Source organism: Jatropha curcas, chromosome 9 (assembly GCF_041381405.1).
Source record: "Jatropha curcas cultivar XTBG-Jc1 chromosome 9, XTBG_Jcur_1.0, whole genome shotgun sequence".
Taxonomy (NCBI): domain Eukaryota; kingdom Viridiplantae; phylum Streptophyta; class Magnoliopsida; order Malpighiales; family Euphorbiaceae; genus Jatropha; species Jatropha curcas.
The window spans coordinates 26,103,521-26,122,530 of record NC_143159.1 but is presented as its reverse complement, the minus strand read 5'-3'; the positions used below and the strand labels follow the sequence as shown (position 1 = coordinate 26,122,530).

The window sequence follows — 19,010 nt, the reverse complement described above, 5'->3', positions numbered from 1 at the left end:
TTGGTCTTACATTATACTAAATTCACCTATTCAAATTCAACTTGCATTATGCTAAATTTACATAAATTTTAAATCATCTAAATTATAATATTATCGATTTGAAAATATAATTCGAAATATTATTTGTTTTTACTCATTATAAATCAATAAAAAAATATCTAATATTTTAACAAATCTAAAATATTTCTATTCATGAAAGTTACTTTTTTCATCACACATAAATAGATTTATTTTTATTTACATATAGATTAAAAAAATAATTAATATTTTTAAACAATAAATTATATTTATATTTTCCTAATATAATCTTATCTTAATATTAGATATCACTTTCAATAAAGCATCAAATGGAAAAATTATTGATTATAAAGCATATTTGACAGGGGTAATATTAAAGAATTAAAAAAATAATTATTCTTTTAAAAAAATGAGTTATAATTTGGAACAGATAAAAAAAAAAAATCAAGCATAACTTTATGAGATAAAGAGAGGTGTGGATGGGTGGATGGGTATAAATTATTTTCTATGATAAGTTTCATGGTCTTGACTAAATAGTCAATGTTTCACAATGACTTGTTATTTTTCTATAATGACCTGAACTTTGTTGGTGCTGATCTATAATGTTCTATGCGAATAGTTTTTTTTTTTTTTATTGGAATGAGAATTCGAATCTGAATTTATTTTATATTACATAATTTTAACTTCAAAGATCAGTACCAACTATTCACATGGAAAACAAAAAGAATATTTAAATGAGAATATTTATGACTATTCATTGAAAATCAAGGATAAAACAATAATATATTTTAAAAAATTTTTGTATTTCGCTTAGTGTTTGTAAATAAATCTTATTCTTAATTAAAAATCACACTTATCCAATAAAAAAAAACAAAAATCGATACTGCTTGAACTATTTTCATTCAAATTGGAATTTTGGGTTACCGAAAGTAATTTGTGTTAGAATTTTTCAGTTTTTATCTCAATATCTTAATATTTTCTTTAGAGGGTGGAAGCTAAATAATAATAAAATAATTTTTGTCAATTTTTTTGGGCTTTGTTCATCATGTTGGCAGCTGCTTAGTCACTTGTGCTGAGCTTTGGGCCCTCTCTGAAGGCATGAAGCTTGCTTGATCCTTGGGCATGTGAATTTGATAGTGCTTTGGAGAGTTGAGATGATTCGTGAGATCAAACTCCTCAGGGTGAAACTGGAATGTAGTGTCTCACATATGCAATAAAAAACTAACAATTGCACAGAGAAGCTAGCTAGTTTTGCAGAGCAGTTTCACATTAACATGCATGTCCTTCACCAACCTCCAGTTTCTTTGAATCCATGGCTTCTTCCTGGTACGACTCGGATGGAATACCCGAGAGATTGTATTTAGTGTTCTTTTGAGCTCTTACTAGGACCATAAAGTATAATCCTTTACGTAGAAAGGTGGATGATTGGATGGATAATGATAATATGTAGTAGATAAGTGGAAGAATGTTTCTCCCAGAAGAATGATAAAGAAGAGAAACGATCCAAAAGTACAAAAAATTATTTTCGCTCGAAGGGAACTCTTCTTTTCACAGTAGTGCAGCAAGTTGATGCGTAGAACTTTCTTCACTAGAAAGCCTGTACCGGGAGAGTGAAAAAAAAGAAAAAGAAAAAGAAAAATGATCTCTTTTCGCCTCTTAATTTCCGACATGTTAGCCAAAAAATGAATAATTTCAAATAATCTGCTAGCTAGCTAATACTTTGGCTTACATTTCTTGGTCTTATCACAACATTTTATTGCTTCAATATTAAATCCTAAGCATATACTAAAAACAATTTATATATTCCCTAGTTCTGAGTGTATTTTTTGGCATTTGCACACCAAATTTCTTGTATCATATATACTTCTCTATGTAATATAAATATGCCTAGTGCAAATATAGCTTTGGTTTAAGGCACTTTCTTTCTTCTGATCAAGAATGGAAAATTACAGAATGGATTTGCTTTGTCTGTCAATGGGGATTTTTCTTCTTCTTTGCGCTAAAGCTGATGCTTATGACTACAGTAATCTTAATTAATTTTTTCTTTTCCTTTTTTGTTATTTTGATTTCCAATTAATCATTATAGAAATCATTTTTTTTTCTTTTTTGGTTATTTATTTTGTTCAGACCCATTAGGAAATGTGAATCTGAGTCCATTTTCGCAGATGAGAAGCGCATGGGAATGCATGCAGAATGTATAGTATCTCTTCTTATTCTCCTCCTCCTCAAGGCTTCTTTGTTTCTACATTTCTTTTTTCTCTTTTGACTTACATGCTTGTTAATTATGATGAATTTCCACTAATATTTGGGAAATACTGAGTATATTAGGCACAAAGTAATTCACAAATTTTTATGGTACAAAAATTTAAGATAACTATTACATATAATATATCTTTTGCTTTTTTTTTCATAACTAGCGGTAAAATTTTAAAGATAAAATTTATTTAGATTCGGTTCATAAATATATCTACGGACTAAACTAATCACAATAAAGATTTTTTATCGGTGAGTCCAAAAAAAAAAGGAAATATTTTTCAATGATTTGATTTGTGACTGAGCCCACAAACCGTGTCTAGATAAATTATTCTCAAGGTTAAAGGACATGACTATTTTGATGTTAGTTGTCAATCTACTACAACCCTCTCTTCCTTTAGTTAGTTATTGTTGTTGCCATCGAGGGTTCCACCGTATAAAAAGAGTGGTGGATGACAACTAGGTGTGATCTAGTTGGTCTTTTCACTATGATATAAAAAGCGAAAGGTCTCGATTTTAAGCATCACAAGAGTTTTCATCAATTTGATAAGTCAATGGGAGGATTGCTCATATCGTGTAGTTCATCTTGTTATTTCAGCGCATTAAGCCTCTTACTGAATAAAAAGGATCCTTCTTTTTTGAATTTTTCTAATAATATATATATATATATATATATACACACACACCTAAACTAATCCATTAAATTCAATTCATTTATGCTTTTACCCCTCTTTTTTCAAAAAGATTATATATTAATTTCACGGGAAAAAAAATCTCCAGATCCACCGTTGGTTGTTGTAATGGTAAAAGTAAAGTTATTTAAAAGTAAATATTAGATTTAAATTTGATCAATATAATATCCCTCGTAGAAATTGTGGTGGTGCAATATAATAACTGGGTCAATGTTATTAATATAGTTCTCAGAAGCATGCACATCATCAAAGGATGTGCTAAAACTAGAAGGAGTGGTGAATGTAAGCAAAGCTGAGGTTCCAGAGTACTGTAAATCTGGTGGGTGTGGAGAACATACCAAACATGTGCTAACTTGTGTCTTTTATGTCAAAAGAGACTTCACGTTCGCCAATGGTGCCACTGTTCACAACATCACCGGCACCATTGAACGAGGATGTACCACCAATTCAAGTAAGTTTTTAGCCGTTTGATATCCGTTTAATATATCAGAATACTCTGAACTTTATAAGTTTTTACAATTTCATTTTAATTTTATCCATTTTATCCAATTTTGACCTTTTTAACAAATTGAATCATTCGAATCAAGTTAAATCTATTCAATTTTCATTTAAATATATATATATATATATATATATATATATATATATATAATAAAATGAAAAAACTGATTTTGAGACATCTCTTTACAGGTTTCAATACAAATTTCAAAGCCAGTGCAATAAGGACATATCAGAATTTGATTGTTCCGTTGGTAGCATCTCTCGCAACACTTGTTATTGTAAACATCTTCAATGTCTGAAACTTTTCATCTATGTTGGCTTTTGGGATTAAAAAAAAAAAAAAAAGCATAATAATTTGGGATATTTTGTACTAAATAATACATCTGTACTATGTAATATCTAGCGAGTATGGATACTATAAATTTTATATTTTTTTTTTTCAAAAAAAAATTAAAAGATATATATAGACCTCAAACTTCCAATTTGAAAAAATACTGTTTAGATGTTGTAATCGGACCAATCTCTTCTTAAGATTATCTAGAAAAGAAATTTCAGTTTCGACGCATATAAGCTGGAGATAAATGATAAAGATAATAATGAAGGGAAATTTCCTTATAATTTCGAATACTCATGGAGTACAAGGAAATGTGGCTCTTTTTTAATTAAAAAAATTAATATTTTAAAATATAAATTTAAAAAAATTACTAGAACATAAAATTAAAAATATTAAAAACACTTTTATGAAAAATTAATTTTTTACCGCAATTGCTTCTCTCTTCTTAAATGAAATGAAATTCATATTTTTCTTTTACTGCACTTGTAAAGAATAAAAATCACAAAGCAAAATTTTTTTAAAACAAAGGCTGAATGAAAAATAAATCATACTACTCTTACCAATGGACAACCATACATTCTTATCTCGTAATCGAACCGGATCCAAACTCCAATCTTTTTTATCAGAAAACTCGAAATCGAAACTCAATCTTGATCTCATTCTAATTTTCATTTAAGATAACAGTCAAGCTCAAGATAAAAGTTGACAAACCAAAAATACAATACCATTTCCATTAAGATATAATAAAACTAAGTACAATCCCAACCTAATACATAGTATTATTTAACTCCCGTAAAAATCGAGTAAACAGTAGAGAGTAGGTAATGGTAAAACATCTGTAACTTCTCAACTGCACACCTCAGTTTTAATAGGTTCATGGCCCAGTATTTTTTTTTTTTCCCCTACCGCTAGCATATGCAACAAATTAAGCTTTAGAAGACTCATGTCCCTGCATTTCTGCGGCCAACACGAGCAACAAAACCAGCTTTGATGGGGGCGACTGATCGTCCAGAACCACACTGTACGAGCATAAAAACATCAGAAAGGAGACATACAGCACAAATGAAAATTATAAGAAAATTCTTCCACTCCGCAGTGAGAATCCTTGTTTTGTCTTGGCAACTAAAGGGGGTGTGTGTGTGTGTACAACACGAACAAGGAGGGAAGAACTTTATTTAGAAAAAAAATACAAACACAATGAAACCCCAAGAATAAGCAATGAAGGATCCAAAAAAAGTGGTCAATGGTGGGGAGCAACACATATATATACACACACACAAAACATTAACTAAGTTGAAACATAATGCACATACATTTTACAAATAAACATAATGACAGGAACATTAATAATATTCAGAAACATCAGTAACAGTCTATGGCATGTTGTATGCATGAAAAAGTTTACCTTTAAAATAAATAAACAGATCAAATCAATTGGTTAACTATATTTCTTCTCTATGTTTCATCAACATGCTAACCAAACGAAATAGTGAATCACCCAGGTTACCATAAGAAGAATGAAAAAAATAATGCTTCAAAACAATCTGACACTGTAGGCAATCTTAAGATCATCCTATGCCTCCTTTAGACAAGATTCAGAAAATGGCCATTTTAGATGCATTATCAGGCAATAACAGAAAACTGCAACAATTAGATTAATAGCACTTCCCCAAATCAATATCATGTGTAATAATAATGAGAATATTAATTAAGGATTAAGGCCTCAGCTGTATGTCTCAGTCATGAATTAGACAATCTGACAATGTAGGCAAATAATTAATCATCATAGGCCACATTAACTTTTCCTAATCATTATATCATCAGGTTAGCCATGCAAATAAAAAGAATAAGCAGTAGCTGCTTAACATATTAGTCATGGACTAAAGTCTGAACAATACCACAACATATGCAAATCTTAATATCATACCAGGCCACCTTATGATAAGTTACCAAATGACAATTTTAGATACAAAATCATGGTAATATTAATTAAGGATTAAGGCCTCAGATGTACATGTCTCAGTCATTAATTGGACAAATCTGACAATGTAGGCAAATAATTAATCATCATAGGCAACATTAACCTTTTTCTCATCATTATATCATCAGGTTAGTCATGCAAATTAAAAGAATAAGTAGTAGCTAGAAGAAGACCTCGGAACTACTCAACATATCAGTCATGGACAAAAGCCTAAACAATACGACAACACATGCAAATCTTAAGATCATACCAGGCCGCCTGACGATAAGTTACCAAATGAAATTTTAGATACAATATCATGGTAATATTAGTTAAGGATTAAGGCCTCAGATGTACACGTCTCAGTCATGAATTGGACGAATCTGACAATGTAGGCAAATAAATTAATCATCATAGGCAACATTAACCTTTTTCTAATCATTATACCATCAGGTTAACCATGCAAATAAAAAGAATAAGTAGTAGCTAGACGAAGACCTCAGAACTACTCAACATATCAGCCATGGACTGAAGCCTAAACAATACAACAACACATGCAATCTTAAGATCATACCAGGCCGCCTCTCGATAAGTTACCAAATGAAATTTTAGATACAATATCATGGTAATATTAGTTAACGATTAAGGCCTCAGATGTACACGTCTCAGTCATGAATTGGACAAATCAGACAATGTAGGCAAATAATAATCATCATAGGCCACATTAACCTTTTTCTAATCACTATATCATCAGGTTAGCCATGCAAATTAAAAGAATAAATAGTAGCTAGAAGAAGACCTCGGAACTACTCAACATATCAGACATGGACTAAAGCCTAAACAATACGACAACACATGCAAATCTTAAGATCATACCAGGCCACCTCATGATAAGTTACCAAATGAAAATTTTAGATACAATATCATGGTAATATTAGTTAAGGATTAAGGCCTCAGATGTACATGTCTCAGTCATGAATTGGACAAATCTGACAATGTAGGCAAATAATTAATCATCATACGCCACAATAAACTTTTTCTAATCACTATACCATCAGGTTAACCATGCAAATACAAAGAATAAGTAGTAGCTAGAAGAAGACCTCAGAACTACTCAACATATCAGCCATGGACTAAAGCCTAAACAATACGACAACATATGCAAATCTTAAGATCATACCAGGCTACCTCAAGATAAGTTACCAAATGACAATTTTAGATACAATATCATGGTAATAACAGGGAAAAAAGACAAATAAAAAAAAATAAATAAAAAAAGGATTTTGCTAAATCAATATCATAAGCACAAAAACTACAATAATATTAATAAGGCCTCAGACATATATGTCTCAGTCATGAGTTAGACAATCTGACAATGTAGGCAAACAGTTAATCATCATAGGCCACATTGAAATTTTTCAAATCAAGATCATCAGGTTACTATGTATATAAGAAGATAAACAAGAAGCATGCAAGCGAAGGCTGCCTCAAGACAAGATTTGGCAAAGGATAATTTTTAGATATATTATCACAGTAAACAAACAAGCAACAAGAAGTAAGCCTTAGTCCCAAACTAGTTGGGGTTGGCAATATGAACCATTTGTCTCCAACATCCACTCATCAAATTCTGATCACAGTAATAACAGAAAATTTGAAATCACATATATAATATTTTCCAAATCAATATCATAAAGTAAAAAAATAATAACAATATTAACAAGGCCTCAAAGGTATATGTCTCAGTCATGAATTAGACAATATGGGAATGTATGCCATATCAAAATTTTGCAAATGATTATATACAAATCATCTAGGATGATTACAATGCATATAATACACTAAAAACTGTTCATTTCATCACCAAGACTTTTAAAACTCATGGTAGATGCAATACAAAAAATGCAAAAACAGTACAAATATGTTGTTATGATATTATATTTTCCAAGCTTTCTCATAGACCACTCAACATGTATAGATGTCTGCAAGACTACTACACATACATAGCTTTCTGCAGGACTACTATGAATATATAAGCAAGAGTCTCATGATGTATCAGGAAAAGGGAAAAAATGAAAAAGAGATAAAAATGTATGAACTGTTACCTTTTCACATCTGAGAAAAAATAGACGATTCTCCTTTGAAAGTATAGTGTCTGGACTTTTACAACCAAGGCAAATCACATATTCATCTGAAAAGCAAAGATCATATTGCTCAGGTGACGAATACAAGCTGCCCACCTAAACACTTGTTCACAGCTCCACATGATGCCAGTCAATTGAAAAAATGAAAATACTTACTGATATATCGTCGCAGGATCCCCTCAAAATTCTTGGGAGCAAATCTGCCCTTCACAACTAATCTTTGCTGTCCATCAAGAGAACCACTCGTTCCCAACTCGGCAAGCAAGAAGGCCATGACATGGTCTGGTTGCCGATGCATTCTGAAATTGCACATCAATGAAATATCAATGTTCAAATCTCAATGTACAGAAAAATATAAAAATTAATGTATACATCTTGATGCATGAATCTAATTTCTAAAACGTTAAACAGCACCAACCAAAAAGTTCTGACCTCAAGAACAATGATTACATGTTATTAAGATGTTGACCAGGATTAAAAGTAATTGCAGCTTATGAAAAATGGCATGCCCTGGTAAATGTATCTTGTCTATATGTACCTAATACATGGAGTACCAAATTTCATAAGAATAAGTAAAAACATTTAATATTGCCAATGGTTAGTAACACATGAATCAAAATATGCCATTTGATCCAGACTTGCTAAAAGGCACAAAAGGAGAGCAAAATACATACGTCTTGCAGAGATCCATGAAATTCACAAAAACAGTCTTTTTTGTACCCTCACGAAGAACTTGTGGAGGCCTCATCACAGTTCTACGCCTGTCTCCAGCAAGTTCAGGATTGTTCTCACGCAAAATGTTGAAGACCCTACCAAGAAGCTGCCCATGTCACAATGAAAAGAAAAGAAAATGTCAGCCTGCAACTACAAGAACTGTATAAATATCGACCAGTTAAGAAGTGAGGGGCACAAATAAAACATGAACAAGGATGAGAGAATCACAGTAACTACTTACAGAGAGAAGATTCTATGCAGTGATATATGTAATAGAAAGAAACAAAGAGCAGAAATATGTTCAAACATTTTACAATGTCCAAAAGCACACCTAATAATTTAAAGAACACCCCTTGTATAATATCCCCACCCAAATCTTAGTCAAATGGCTAATATGTCCCATTGTATAAGGATTACCACATCCCAAACATTATGAAGAATTAGATACAGAGTCTCCACATTGCATAGCAAATAAGTTATTCAATGTTTGAACCCGATACTTCCACATAAAGAGGAAGCCACCTTATCACCATACAAAGGCTAACCTTTTGCAAATGGCTAATGCGTATATTATTGAACTTTTGGAGCACATTTTTGCAAGTGCTATTAAATATTTGTCATTTCATACATGCTCATGCACACATAATACTTACAATGTCTAATACTATACTACCATCAACTAATTGGATGTATATTATACATACAACAGACAACATCATAACAGAGCATTCAACAAAATATTTTTACATCAATCAAAATGGAAAAATAAAATTCCACTCAAATGGATAATATACCTCCTCATATTCATAATCCCGGTCACTCCCTTCCCATGGATAAAGCTGTTGTTGCTGCTCAAGTCCTTCTCCTTCTTCATCTTGTACCACATGATCTAAACAAGCAAGAAACCACAACACTTAGATTCAATAAAACAAAGTAATTGAGCAAGACGATATTCATAATCCATGAATTTAAAGAATGTGACTTCTTACCATCCAAATCTTCTCCTCCATCCAGACTTTCTTCATTCAAAATACTAGCATCGACCTGCAATATAAAGTCAAGTTCACATGTCTATTGCGGCTGAGAATACAAATACAAGTAAATCATAATCAAGGCAATCATCCAATACTCAGAAGAACAAACTTACTGGCTTCTTTTTCTTCTTTTTCAAACCAGTGAAAGTACTCTCAAGCCCTTCAGAGACTGCAATTAATTAAAAAATTAAATGCCTAGGAAAATGTACTCCACGGTCCTTTTATGCCAAGTCATTCACAATGTATTTCGTGAAATAAATAACATCCCATAAGTATAGACTGCTCGCTTTAGGTACCCGATAGTGATTCTGTTTTCTCAGTAAGCTTGTCCACAGAATCATCTGCACTATCCTGTAAGACTGGTTTCTTCTTCTTCTTCTTTTTGGTAGGATCAAAGGGAGCAAGCTGCAACAAAGAGATGCAATAACTAAAAAGACTAACACAGGAAAGGGATAACACATTTAGGCCACGTTTGGTGTATGATATAATGGACAAATTTGCACTTTTAGTTCAACGTTTTGTAACCTACTCATTTCATTGCATAGAATGTCAGCACCATCAGAAGCATACATAGGTACAACTTTCTTATTGCATTATACAGTCTGTTATGAATCAAAGCATAATCAAAATCTAAGAACAACCAAAAATAAAAGGCTTACTTCTGCCACCTCGTCCTTCACATTAATGGGATTTTCATCCATCAAGGTTACTACAAAAAAAGTAAAACACAAGAAATTAGCAACAACTAAAAAATCACACATCTCGCCTACAATGTCACACAATCAGAAAGCCACAAGCAGAACACCTAAACATCCCAGGAAACCACATACAAATGAAAATAATTATAAAAGGAAATGCTAATGAACCACTAACACAATATCAGACATCTCATCTATACTTCAGAAAAGAAATGCAGAGGCCATATTAATAATTTTGTCTTTACAACTTAGCCAAGAAAAGCCTCCAAGAAGGGAAAGAGAAGTGATGAATAGTGAGTTAGCGTATGTTTCTTTCTCCAGATGAAACTTAATATTCTTGACTTAATGCTTCTTTCCATGCTAAATCTCAATCGATGCACTAGTAAATACCTAAACAGGCATAAACAGAAGCTTTTAAAACACAGTTTTCAGACGTAAAAATCAGATTACAACCAAAAACATAGATTACATGAGAGAAAAAAAAAAAAAAGCAAAATCAGAGGAAAAAGAAGCAAAGTAATTAATCGTATCAGAAGAAAAAAAACCCGAAAGATTTTGTGAACCGCTAGAGGAAGAAGAAGGAGAGCAGAAAGGGAAATGGAAAAAAAAAAAAATATGAAAATGAACCGACCTGTTTCGAGTACTGGAGGCAGAAAGACGTTGAGGTGCGGCAAGTTGAAGGTAGGAATGAGGCAAACGATGAATTAGGGCACTAACTTGGAAACCTATATCTTTTTGTTTTAGTAACAGGTGTTTTCTCTCCTTTGTATTTTATTTTACCCATCTAATTTATTCTTTTTGTTCCGTACATTGCAAGAATAAATGTTTTTTTTAGTTTGATGAGAGGCTTTTACAAAAATAATGTTCTCCAATAAATTATTTCTCAATCTAATATCATTTCAAAATTACTTATAAATCTAATATTTATCCTAATATAGAGAGTGTGTACTACACCCATCAATTGAGTCAGTGATTTCAATACAGTTGAAAAAATAACACATAGAGTTGAAAAAATAACACATAGACAGTCAGTAAAAAGTAATGAATAAATAATAATTTTTAGGGAAATTAATTATTTAGTTACTGAAATATTACGAAATTATATGAGTAATTCTTTCGTTTTAAACAAATATTTAAAGCATTCGCATATGTCAATCTAAGTAGTCCCTCCGTCCAATTTTCTCCATTTTTTCTATTAAATATTGCAAAAAGCAAGAGAGAGGTGAGAGAAAATACATAAAATTGGCAAAATTACCCTTCTCTTCTTTTTCCTCAATGGGAAAACCTTCACACATCTACAGGTGAAACTAGCCTTTCATGTTTTTGGTAAAATTATTTCACCAGTATTGCAATTAGCATATTTAATTAAAAAAAATCCTAACGAAGAGGAAGTAATTGCTCCAAAACCAATATATTTTTTTAACTAATTTCTCCTTGCTAGCTAATAGCAAGAAAATTAAAGTTAAAGAAGACCACCTAAACAATAGTGGAGAAGGATCGGCTCCAGCCATGAGAGGCTTAGACCACCTAAATATTGAGCTAACAGCTAGCAATAGATTTTATCTCTTATTTTTGTAACTGTTTATATTTCAAAATTGTGTTTATCTTGTACAGCTGTAGTTGTTATATTGTTATAGAGAACTGCTGTATTTATAGGTTTGAGAAATAATAGAAATTAATTCCGCTCAAATCGTTTTATGGTATCAGAGCCAAAACCTATTGGTTTTTGCGTTTTCTTCTTCGGTCATTACTCTCAGTTTATTCGTTTGCCTAAAACCTATTGTTCTTTAAAATGGCTTCTGCGTCAAATACCTCCAACCTTACACATATGTCTGGTAACGTTTTGATTTCAATTAATGGCTCTCAGTTTCCTCTGAAACTGACTCAACAGAATTATTCGACATGGAGAGCTCAGATTGTTCCTGTCCTACGTGGGCATAATCTCCTAGGGTATGTTGATGGATCGTATCCCCGTCCTCCACCAATTTTGAGGAAGGATGATAAAGAAGTTTCAAACCCTGACTATGATCATTGGGTCTGTCAGGATTAGCTAGTGTTGGCAGCATTGATTGCTTCCACGAGTGTGTCCTCTATGTGTAACGTCCCATTTTTCTATGTCTGACATTATAAGTTGTGACATCCTACTGAATCGAGTCGTTGCTTAGAGTCAAGTCGGGCTGACCCAAAACCTGGTTCGAGCCATTAGAGTCCAGAGTGGGGTAGAATGGGATGTAACTGAAAAGAAGTGGACTTACTTGAAGGAAGCAAAAAGATCAAAGTATAAGGATTAGGACTTACTTGCACTAAAAGATAAAGCTTAAGTATTAAGTTGTAACCTATTGACACTTGAGGTACCATTTGGTAATTTTTACATAAAAATCATTGATATTTTAGAGATGTGCCCGTGAGTTCCATTTCATTTTCATTTCTTCATCCTTATCTTCATCTCCTTCATCTACTTTACTCTTCCACCTTCTTTTCTCCATCTTCTTCTTCTTTATCTCCATTAATGGGAGTTAAGCATTAATTCAACTTCTATTCTATCCAAGTAAGTAAACCTTCTTGAATTTCATAATTGAATCCTTTGGTGATATTTTTAGAGTATTCATAAGAATTCTTATTTATAGGTGAAGTGAGCTCAAAGGTAAAAGGAAGCTAAGAAGAAGATTCCAAGCTTGTTAAGTGAAGGTGTGCTATCTCTTTTAGTTTAATTAATTTCCTTGCATGAGAATTTGTGTGGTGCATTGATAATGAGAAAATATGTTGTTTAATGTTGAGTAAGAGGACTGAAAATGGTGAGAAAGCATGGGATCAAATGAATAAATGAAGTAGATATTGAGTTCATGCTGAACAGGTTTTGCTGGAAAAGTAACTAGTAACTTCACCTTGATTTTGACCCTATTTAATAATGGAATTAGGAAGTGTCATAGAAGAGTTATTTGTTCCTCTATGTGTTAGCTTTCAATGGGTTTTTGAATCACCCAAATCGGAGTTATAGATTGAGAGATATGACCAAAAGAGTACAGACTGTGCAGGCTGGAAAACACGACGCGCGCTCGCGAATTTCATGTCGAGCTCGCGAATTGTGCCTGTAAACTCTCTGACTCTCATTTTGTGCTTCTCGAGCTCGCGAATTTCATTGCGCGCTCGCGAATCTCACCTGTAAACTCACTGACCCTCATGTGTGCTTCTCGCGCTCGCGACTTTGCATGGCGTGCTCGCGACATGTGTTTTGATGCTCATTTGGACCTCATTTTCTATGCAATTGTATTCCTTTGCTCAACTTGTATGCCTCCAATCATTTTAAAACAAAAAGACAACATGAACACATGTATAAACACAAAATGCAAGCATGCAAATGATGTGAAACTAACATGACACAAGTTGCCCGCTTGGCGAGGCTATCAGCATACAGGTAAGCAGTATGGGTTATGAAATTATGAAGTAGTTAATATGCTTTTGTTTTATATATTGATATACCGATATTATGCTCCATTAAGGTTAGGTAGAAACCACGTAGATAAGGCTATGTCGCGACATAGGATAGCAGATCTGCGCCCCATACAGTTTGGTACTCCGGCTACAGGCCGTTGAGTGGATATGATTATATAATGGCCATAGCAGCCCAGTCATACAGTATTCATCCAGTTTCATACAAAACTTCTTATCACTTTGGTTTCACTATAACCTTATGGAGCTATACAGTTATATTGACTACAAATTGCATAATCATACAGTATAATGAGCAACAAGTACGATAATGAAAGTATCATGATATGTGTGCTTACATTCCATATGTGAGTACATGTTTATTTCTACATATGTATGTGCTTATATGTTTCTTTATTCGTTGCGATATTCACTGAGTTTTAATAAAAGTTGCAGAATTCATACAGTATAAAGAACATCAGGTAATTAAGATCATGAAAGTATAATGCTATGTATGCTTACAAGTTTATTTATTTAATTCTTAAGGAGCCATACAGTTATGAGATTTTATTAATCATAACTTATATGATGTGACTAAAAAGTGCATAAGTCATACAGCATAATGAACAGCAAGTAAGACAATGAAAATATACTGTTATGTGTTCTTACATGTTTATTTGTTTAATTCATACAGCATAATGAACAACAGGTAAGATCATGATAGTATCACGATATGTGTGATTAAAGGTTCATGTAAATGAGTTATGAGATAATTAGAACTCAATTATTTATATTATGAATTAGAAGTTTATTATGAATTAGAAGTTTATTCTTCACTATAAAGATACATTTATATTGAAATTTAATGATTCTAAGAGTATCAATGATTTTATGAAATGTGTATTTTAAGTAAGTTGCCATCGCACTTTGTTAAGTATGTGAATTATGAGCACCACTGAGTTTTATACTCAGTGCGTCGATTTTTATCACGCGTAGGTTGAAGATAATGGTTGCTACTTGAAGACTTGAAGAGTACTATCAAAGCAGAAGTGACTAATTTGGGAGTAGTAGATTGAGAGTTATATAATTAAGAATTATGGCATGTATAATTATTACATTTGTTAAAGCTTATGTAATTGGAAATATAAGTGAAGTATGTAATTATTTTGGTGTAAGTAGTTGGAGATAAGAATAATACTTATGAAATGATTGAATATGAAATATTTTACAATAGTTGGTGTGATTAGTTCTTGAAGACTTGATATAGATCATGAATGCACTTAATTGCTGGATATTAAATGCTATTGAGGATTTATACAATTCTAAAAAGATATATAAAGTGTTATTGTGTTCTGATGGTTAGTTGGAGATATTAGAAGTCTGAAGTTTAATTAGGAGTGTTTTATATTCATATTTAGCATACAGTATGATATCCGCATGACAGGACATAGGTTCAACCAGATTGTAGTGTCTCGGCTCGGTTCATTCGGGTTAACGGGTGGACCGGGAAGGGATGTTATACTATGCATATTGTTTCCACTGCTCTAACTTCAGCAGATGCGTGGGCGAAGATACAGACTGCATGTGCAAACCGATCTGCAACACGTATTCTGTCTCTTCGAGAAAAGCTTGCTAATAGCAAAAGAGATTCTAAACCAGTTTCAGAGTACTTGCAGTCTATTAAAGCAATTTCAGATGATCTAGTTTTGTCTGGAAGTCCAATCTCTGACGTTGATCTAGTGATTTATACATTAAATGGAATTGGCCCTGAATTTCGCGATATTGCTGCTGCAATTTGCGCACGTGATACTATTATTTCTTTTGCGGAGCTTCAGGATCGGCTTCTCGCTCATGAAGTATATGTTAAGAAAATTGATTCGGCTTATGATCCAGCACCTGTTGTGGCAAATAATGTTCGAAAAAATTCTTATTCTTCTCGACCGCAATCATCATCTGGTTCTCGTGAAGATTTTGGGTATTCAGGAAACTTAGGCTCTCGATCCCAGCCTATGCGTAGGAATAATGGAGGTTCCAAAGTTCAATGTCAGATTTGTGATAAGCCGGGTCATAATGCCAAGCAGTGTTACGATGCAAAGGACTTCTTCAAGAATAATTTTCCTAGACCACCACCGCGGGCTAATCATGTAGCAGCTTCTGATTCTTCGAGCTGGGTGTTGGACACTGGAGCTACGAAGCATGTCACCAATGATTTACAGAACTTGTCTTTGCATGCTCCATATAAAGGATTAGATGAACTTCACCTCACCGATGGTTCAGGTTTGTGCATAACTCATGTTGGCTCTCGGGTTCTTTCCTTTCCATTGAAAAGTTGTTCTTTACAAAATGTTTATTATGTTCCTAGGTCTAAGGAAAACCTTATTTCTGTTTCTGAATTTTGTTTAGCTAACAATGTCTCTATTGAGTTTTTCTTTGATTGTTTCATTGTCAAGAATCTCAACACGGGGGAGATCATCACAAGGGGGCAAATTAAAAATTGCTTGTATTGTCTGTCTTCGTTATCAAGTGGTCGTTCGTCTTCAATTGTTGCCAATGTCTGTGTTCGTGATTATTCGTTGCTCTGGCATTAGCGATTAGGTCATCCTGCTGCTAAAGTGTGTCGTCAAATTTTGTCTTCATTTAATTTGTCTAAATTTTCTGATGTTTCTATTGATTGTAATACATGTCGTTGTAATAAGAGTCATAGACTCGCGTTTGGAACTTCTACTCTTTCTAGTTCTCGTCCTTTGGAACTATTATATTCGGATTTATGGAGACCAGCACCAGTTGAATCTATTGATGGTTTTAAGTACTATTTGATAATTGTTGATCATTATACTAAGTATGTTTGGCTCTATCCTACTCGTGCTAAATCTGATGTTGCTTTGATTTTTCCAGCATTTCTAAAATTAGTTGAAAATTTGTTTCAAACCAAAATAGGTTCTATCTATACTGATGGTGGTGGTGAGTTCCTTGCTCTCAAAACAATTTTTCGGGACAATGGAATTCAACACTTACAAACACCTCCTCATACACCACAGCATAATGGTGCCACAGAGCGTCGTCATCGCCATTTGGTAGAAACAGGTCTCATTCTTCTTCAATCCGCTTCCCTACCCTATCAATTTTGGTCATATGCGTTTTTAGTAGCAACGTATTTGATCAATCGGTTGCCTACACCTATTTTAAAAATGACCTCTCCTTTTTCTAAACTTTTTCATAAAGATCCAAATTATACCAAGTTAAAAGTGTTTGGATGCCTCTGCTATCTCTTTCTTAAGCGTTATAATAAAAACAAATTCGAACAAAAGTCAAAGCCTTGTATTTTTATAGGATATTCATTAAACCAGAGTGCTTATTTGTGTATGGAACCCACCACAAGCTGAGTTTATGTATCACGGCATGTCTATTTTGTTGAGAATAAGTTTCCTGGACAACATTGTTTTCGTGATCTTTGTGAAGAGACTGGTGCTTGGTATAATATTGATAGTGGGCCTTTATCCGAAACGGTACCGTTTCCATCAAATAATAAAAAACTCCCTTCTCAATCTGATATTGGGTCTTTGTCGGGTATGGGTATTCAAGTTTCTAGGGATTTTGGTTCTTCTACACCGATTGTAGCATCTTGTCCTATATCTAATTCCATGTCTTCTCCATCGTCTACTCCAGATTCTTCTAATTTTAGTTCAACCTTTTCTCAACCAGTTTCTGCAGGTACAAATTCCAGTTCTGCGTCGTCCATGGAAGAGTCTCCTGTTTCATATCATGTGTCGTCTCATGCAGCAGTTGTGTCGTCTTTTGTGTCTACAATGTCTGGTGAGTCTCTAAATTCTTCTATTGCGTCTTCGGTTGAGTCTGGGTCTTCTGATTCGTCTTCTACGGTTCCTGTTCGTACTCATCCTATGGTCACACGTTCTCAAAATAATATCTTAAGCCGAAAATTGTTCATTCTGTTTGTAAACATCCTTTACCCGAATCTGTAGAGCCAACTCGAGTTTCTCAAGTGCTACAAAAACCAGAGTGGCGTGAAGCTATGTCTGTTGAGTTCAATGCATTAATGGATAATGGCACTTGGGTTCTTGTTCCACCAAATTCTAATTATAATCTGGTTGGTTGTAAGTGGATTTTCAGGGTTAAGCGTAATGTGGATGGCTCTGTGGCTAAGTATAAAGCACGCTTAGTCGCTGAGAGGTATAATCAACGCCCTGGTGTTGATTTTGAAGAAACTTTTAGCCCAGTTCTAAAGCCAGCAATGATTCGCATTATACTCACCCTTGCAATGACTAATAAATGGGATATTTGTCAATTAGATGTGAATAATGCGTTTTTACATGGTCCTTTGCAGGAGGAAGTATATATGCAGCAACCTCCAGGTTTTGTAAGTCCAGACAAGCCGAATTATGTTTGCAAATTGGCTAAGGCCTTGTATGGTCTTCGTCAAGCGCCGAGAGCATGGTATCAAGCACTCCATGCTTGTGCGGTTGAGTTTGGTTTTCAGCAGTCCATAAGTGATCATTCTTTGTTTATTCTTCATAAGGATCAGTTTATGTGCTATTTCCTTGTTTATGTTGATGATCTGTTATTGACAGGAAATTCTCACTCCATTATTCGACAATTTATTGGTGTACTACGAAATAAATTTTCTCTTAAAGATCCACAACAGTTAAATTTGTTTCTTGGGATTGATATCCAGAAAACAGCTGCTGGACTGTTCTTAACGCAGCATCATTATATCCGGAAATTGCTACTTGCTGCAAATATGGAAGGAGCCAAGCCTGTATCCACACCATCTGCTACTAGTACTTCTCTTGTAAAGAATACAAAATCAGAGTTGGAGGTTGATGTCAAGAATTATCGCAAGCCTGTTGGTGCGTTACAATATCTCACTTGGACGCGGCCGGACATTTGTTTTACAGTAAATAAGCTATCTCAGTTTATGCAAAGTCCAACAACTATTCATTGGGATGCTTTAAAACGGTTACTTCGATATCTCAAGTTAACGGTTGATTATGGGATACTAATACAGTCACAGACTTCCTTGGTTCTTCATGCCTTTTCTGATGTCGATTGGGCGGGTGACCCGACTGACAGAACGTCAACAACGGGTTTTATTCTTTATCTAGGCACCACTCCAATTTCTTGGACATCTCGCAAGCAGAAATCAGTTACGCGAAGCTCTACAGAAGCAGAATATAGGGTTGTCGCCACCACAGCTTCTGAGGTTATGTGGGCATATTCT

At 33.6% G+C, this 19,010-nt stretch overlaps 2 protein-coding genes and 3 non-coding genes across 5 annotated transcripts; 1 reads left to right on the top strand and 4 right to left on the bottom strand.

Annotated features, from left to right (window-relative positions):
• Positions 1 to 1,830: 1,830 nt before the first annotated feature.
• LOC110010149 (uncharacterized) lies at positions 1,831 to 3,878 on the top strand. The gene is made up of 4 exons (XM_089726403.1): positions 1,831 to 2,041; positions 2,146 to 2,213; positions 3,189 to 3,414; positions 3,654 to 3,878. Exons 1-4 carry the CDS (start codon positions 1,957 to 1,959, stop codon positions 3,761 to 3,763), a joined length of 489 nt encoding a protein of 162 aa, XP_089582529.1. The 5' UTR covers positions 1,831 to 1,956; the 3' UTR covers positions 3,764 to 3,878.
• A 559-nt stretch (positions 3,879 to 4,437) lies between these two features.
• On the bottom strand, positions 4,438 to 11,124 carry LOC105638694 (eukaryotic translation initiation factor 2 subunit beta). The gene is made up of 10 exons (XM_012222540.3): positions 10,977 to 11,124; positions 10,307 to 10,356; positions 9,944 to 10,052; positions 9,761 to 9,816; positions 9,603 to 9,657; positions 9,408 to 9,502; positions 8,574 to 8,719; positions 8,056 to 8,198; positions 7,861 to 7,946; positions 4,438 to 4,817 (listed from the first exon to the last, which is right to left on the bottom strand). Exons 2-10 carry the CDS (start codon positions 10,346 to 10,348, stop codon positions 4,740 to 4,742), a joined length of 810 nt encoding a protein of 269 aa, XP_012077930.2. The 5' UTR covers positions 10,349 to 10,356; positions 10,977 to 11,124; the 3' UTR covers positions 4,438 to 4,739.
• LOC119371362 (small nucleolar RNA SNORD34) lies at positions 5,515 to 5,593 on the bottom strand. Its single transcript, XR_005178977.1, has one exon. It is a non-coding gene; the product is annotated as a small nucleolar RNA SNORD34 (small nucleolar RNA).
• LOC119371365 (small nucleolar RNA SNORD34) lies at positions 6,402 to 6,482 on the bottom strand. Its single transcript, XR_005178980.1, has one exon. It is a non-coding gene; the product is annotated as a small nucleolar RNA SNORD34 (small nucleolar RNA).
• LOC119371366 (small nucleolar RNA SNORD34) lies at positions 7,086 to 7,166 on the bottom strand. Its single transcript, XR_005178981.1, has one exon. It is a non-coding gene; the product is annotated as a small nucleolar RNA SNORD34 (small nucleolar RNA).
• Positions 11,125 to 19,010: the final 7,886 nt, after the last annotated feature.

Bases quoted from the DNA above. Each gene is read 5' to 3' on its own strand.
- LOC105638694 (XM_012222540.3), bottom strand. From the start codon at position 10,348: ATGGATGAAAATCCCATTAATGTGAAGGACGAGGTGGCAGAA. The intron at 9,817-9,943 runs GTACCTAAAGCG...AATTAATTGCAG, and splicing joins GAAAACAGAATCACTATCGG to TCTCTGAAGGGCTTGAGAGT. The intron at 9,658-9,760 runs GTAAGTTTGTTC...TTTATATTGCAG, and splicing joins AAAAGAAGAAAAAGAAGCCA to GTCGATGCTAGTATTTTGAA.
- LOC110010149 (XM_089726403.1), top strand. From the start codon at position 1,957: ATGGAAAATTACAGAATGGATTTGCTTTGTCTGTCAATGGGGATTTTT. The intron at 2,042-2,145 runs GTAATCTTAATT...TATTTTGTTCAG, and splicing joins AGCTGATGCTTATGACTACA to ACCCATTAGGAAATGTGAAT. The intron at 2,214-3,188 runs GTATAGTATCTC...TTATTAATATAG, and splicing joins CATGGGAATGCATGCAGAAT to TTCTCAGAAGCATGCACATC.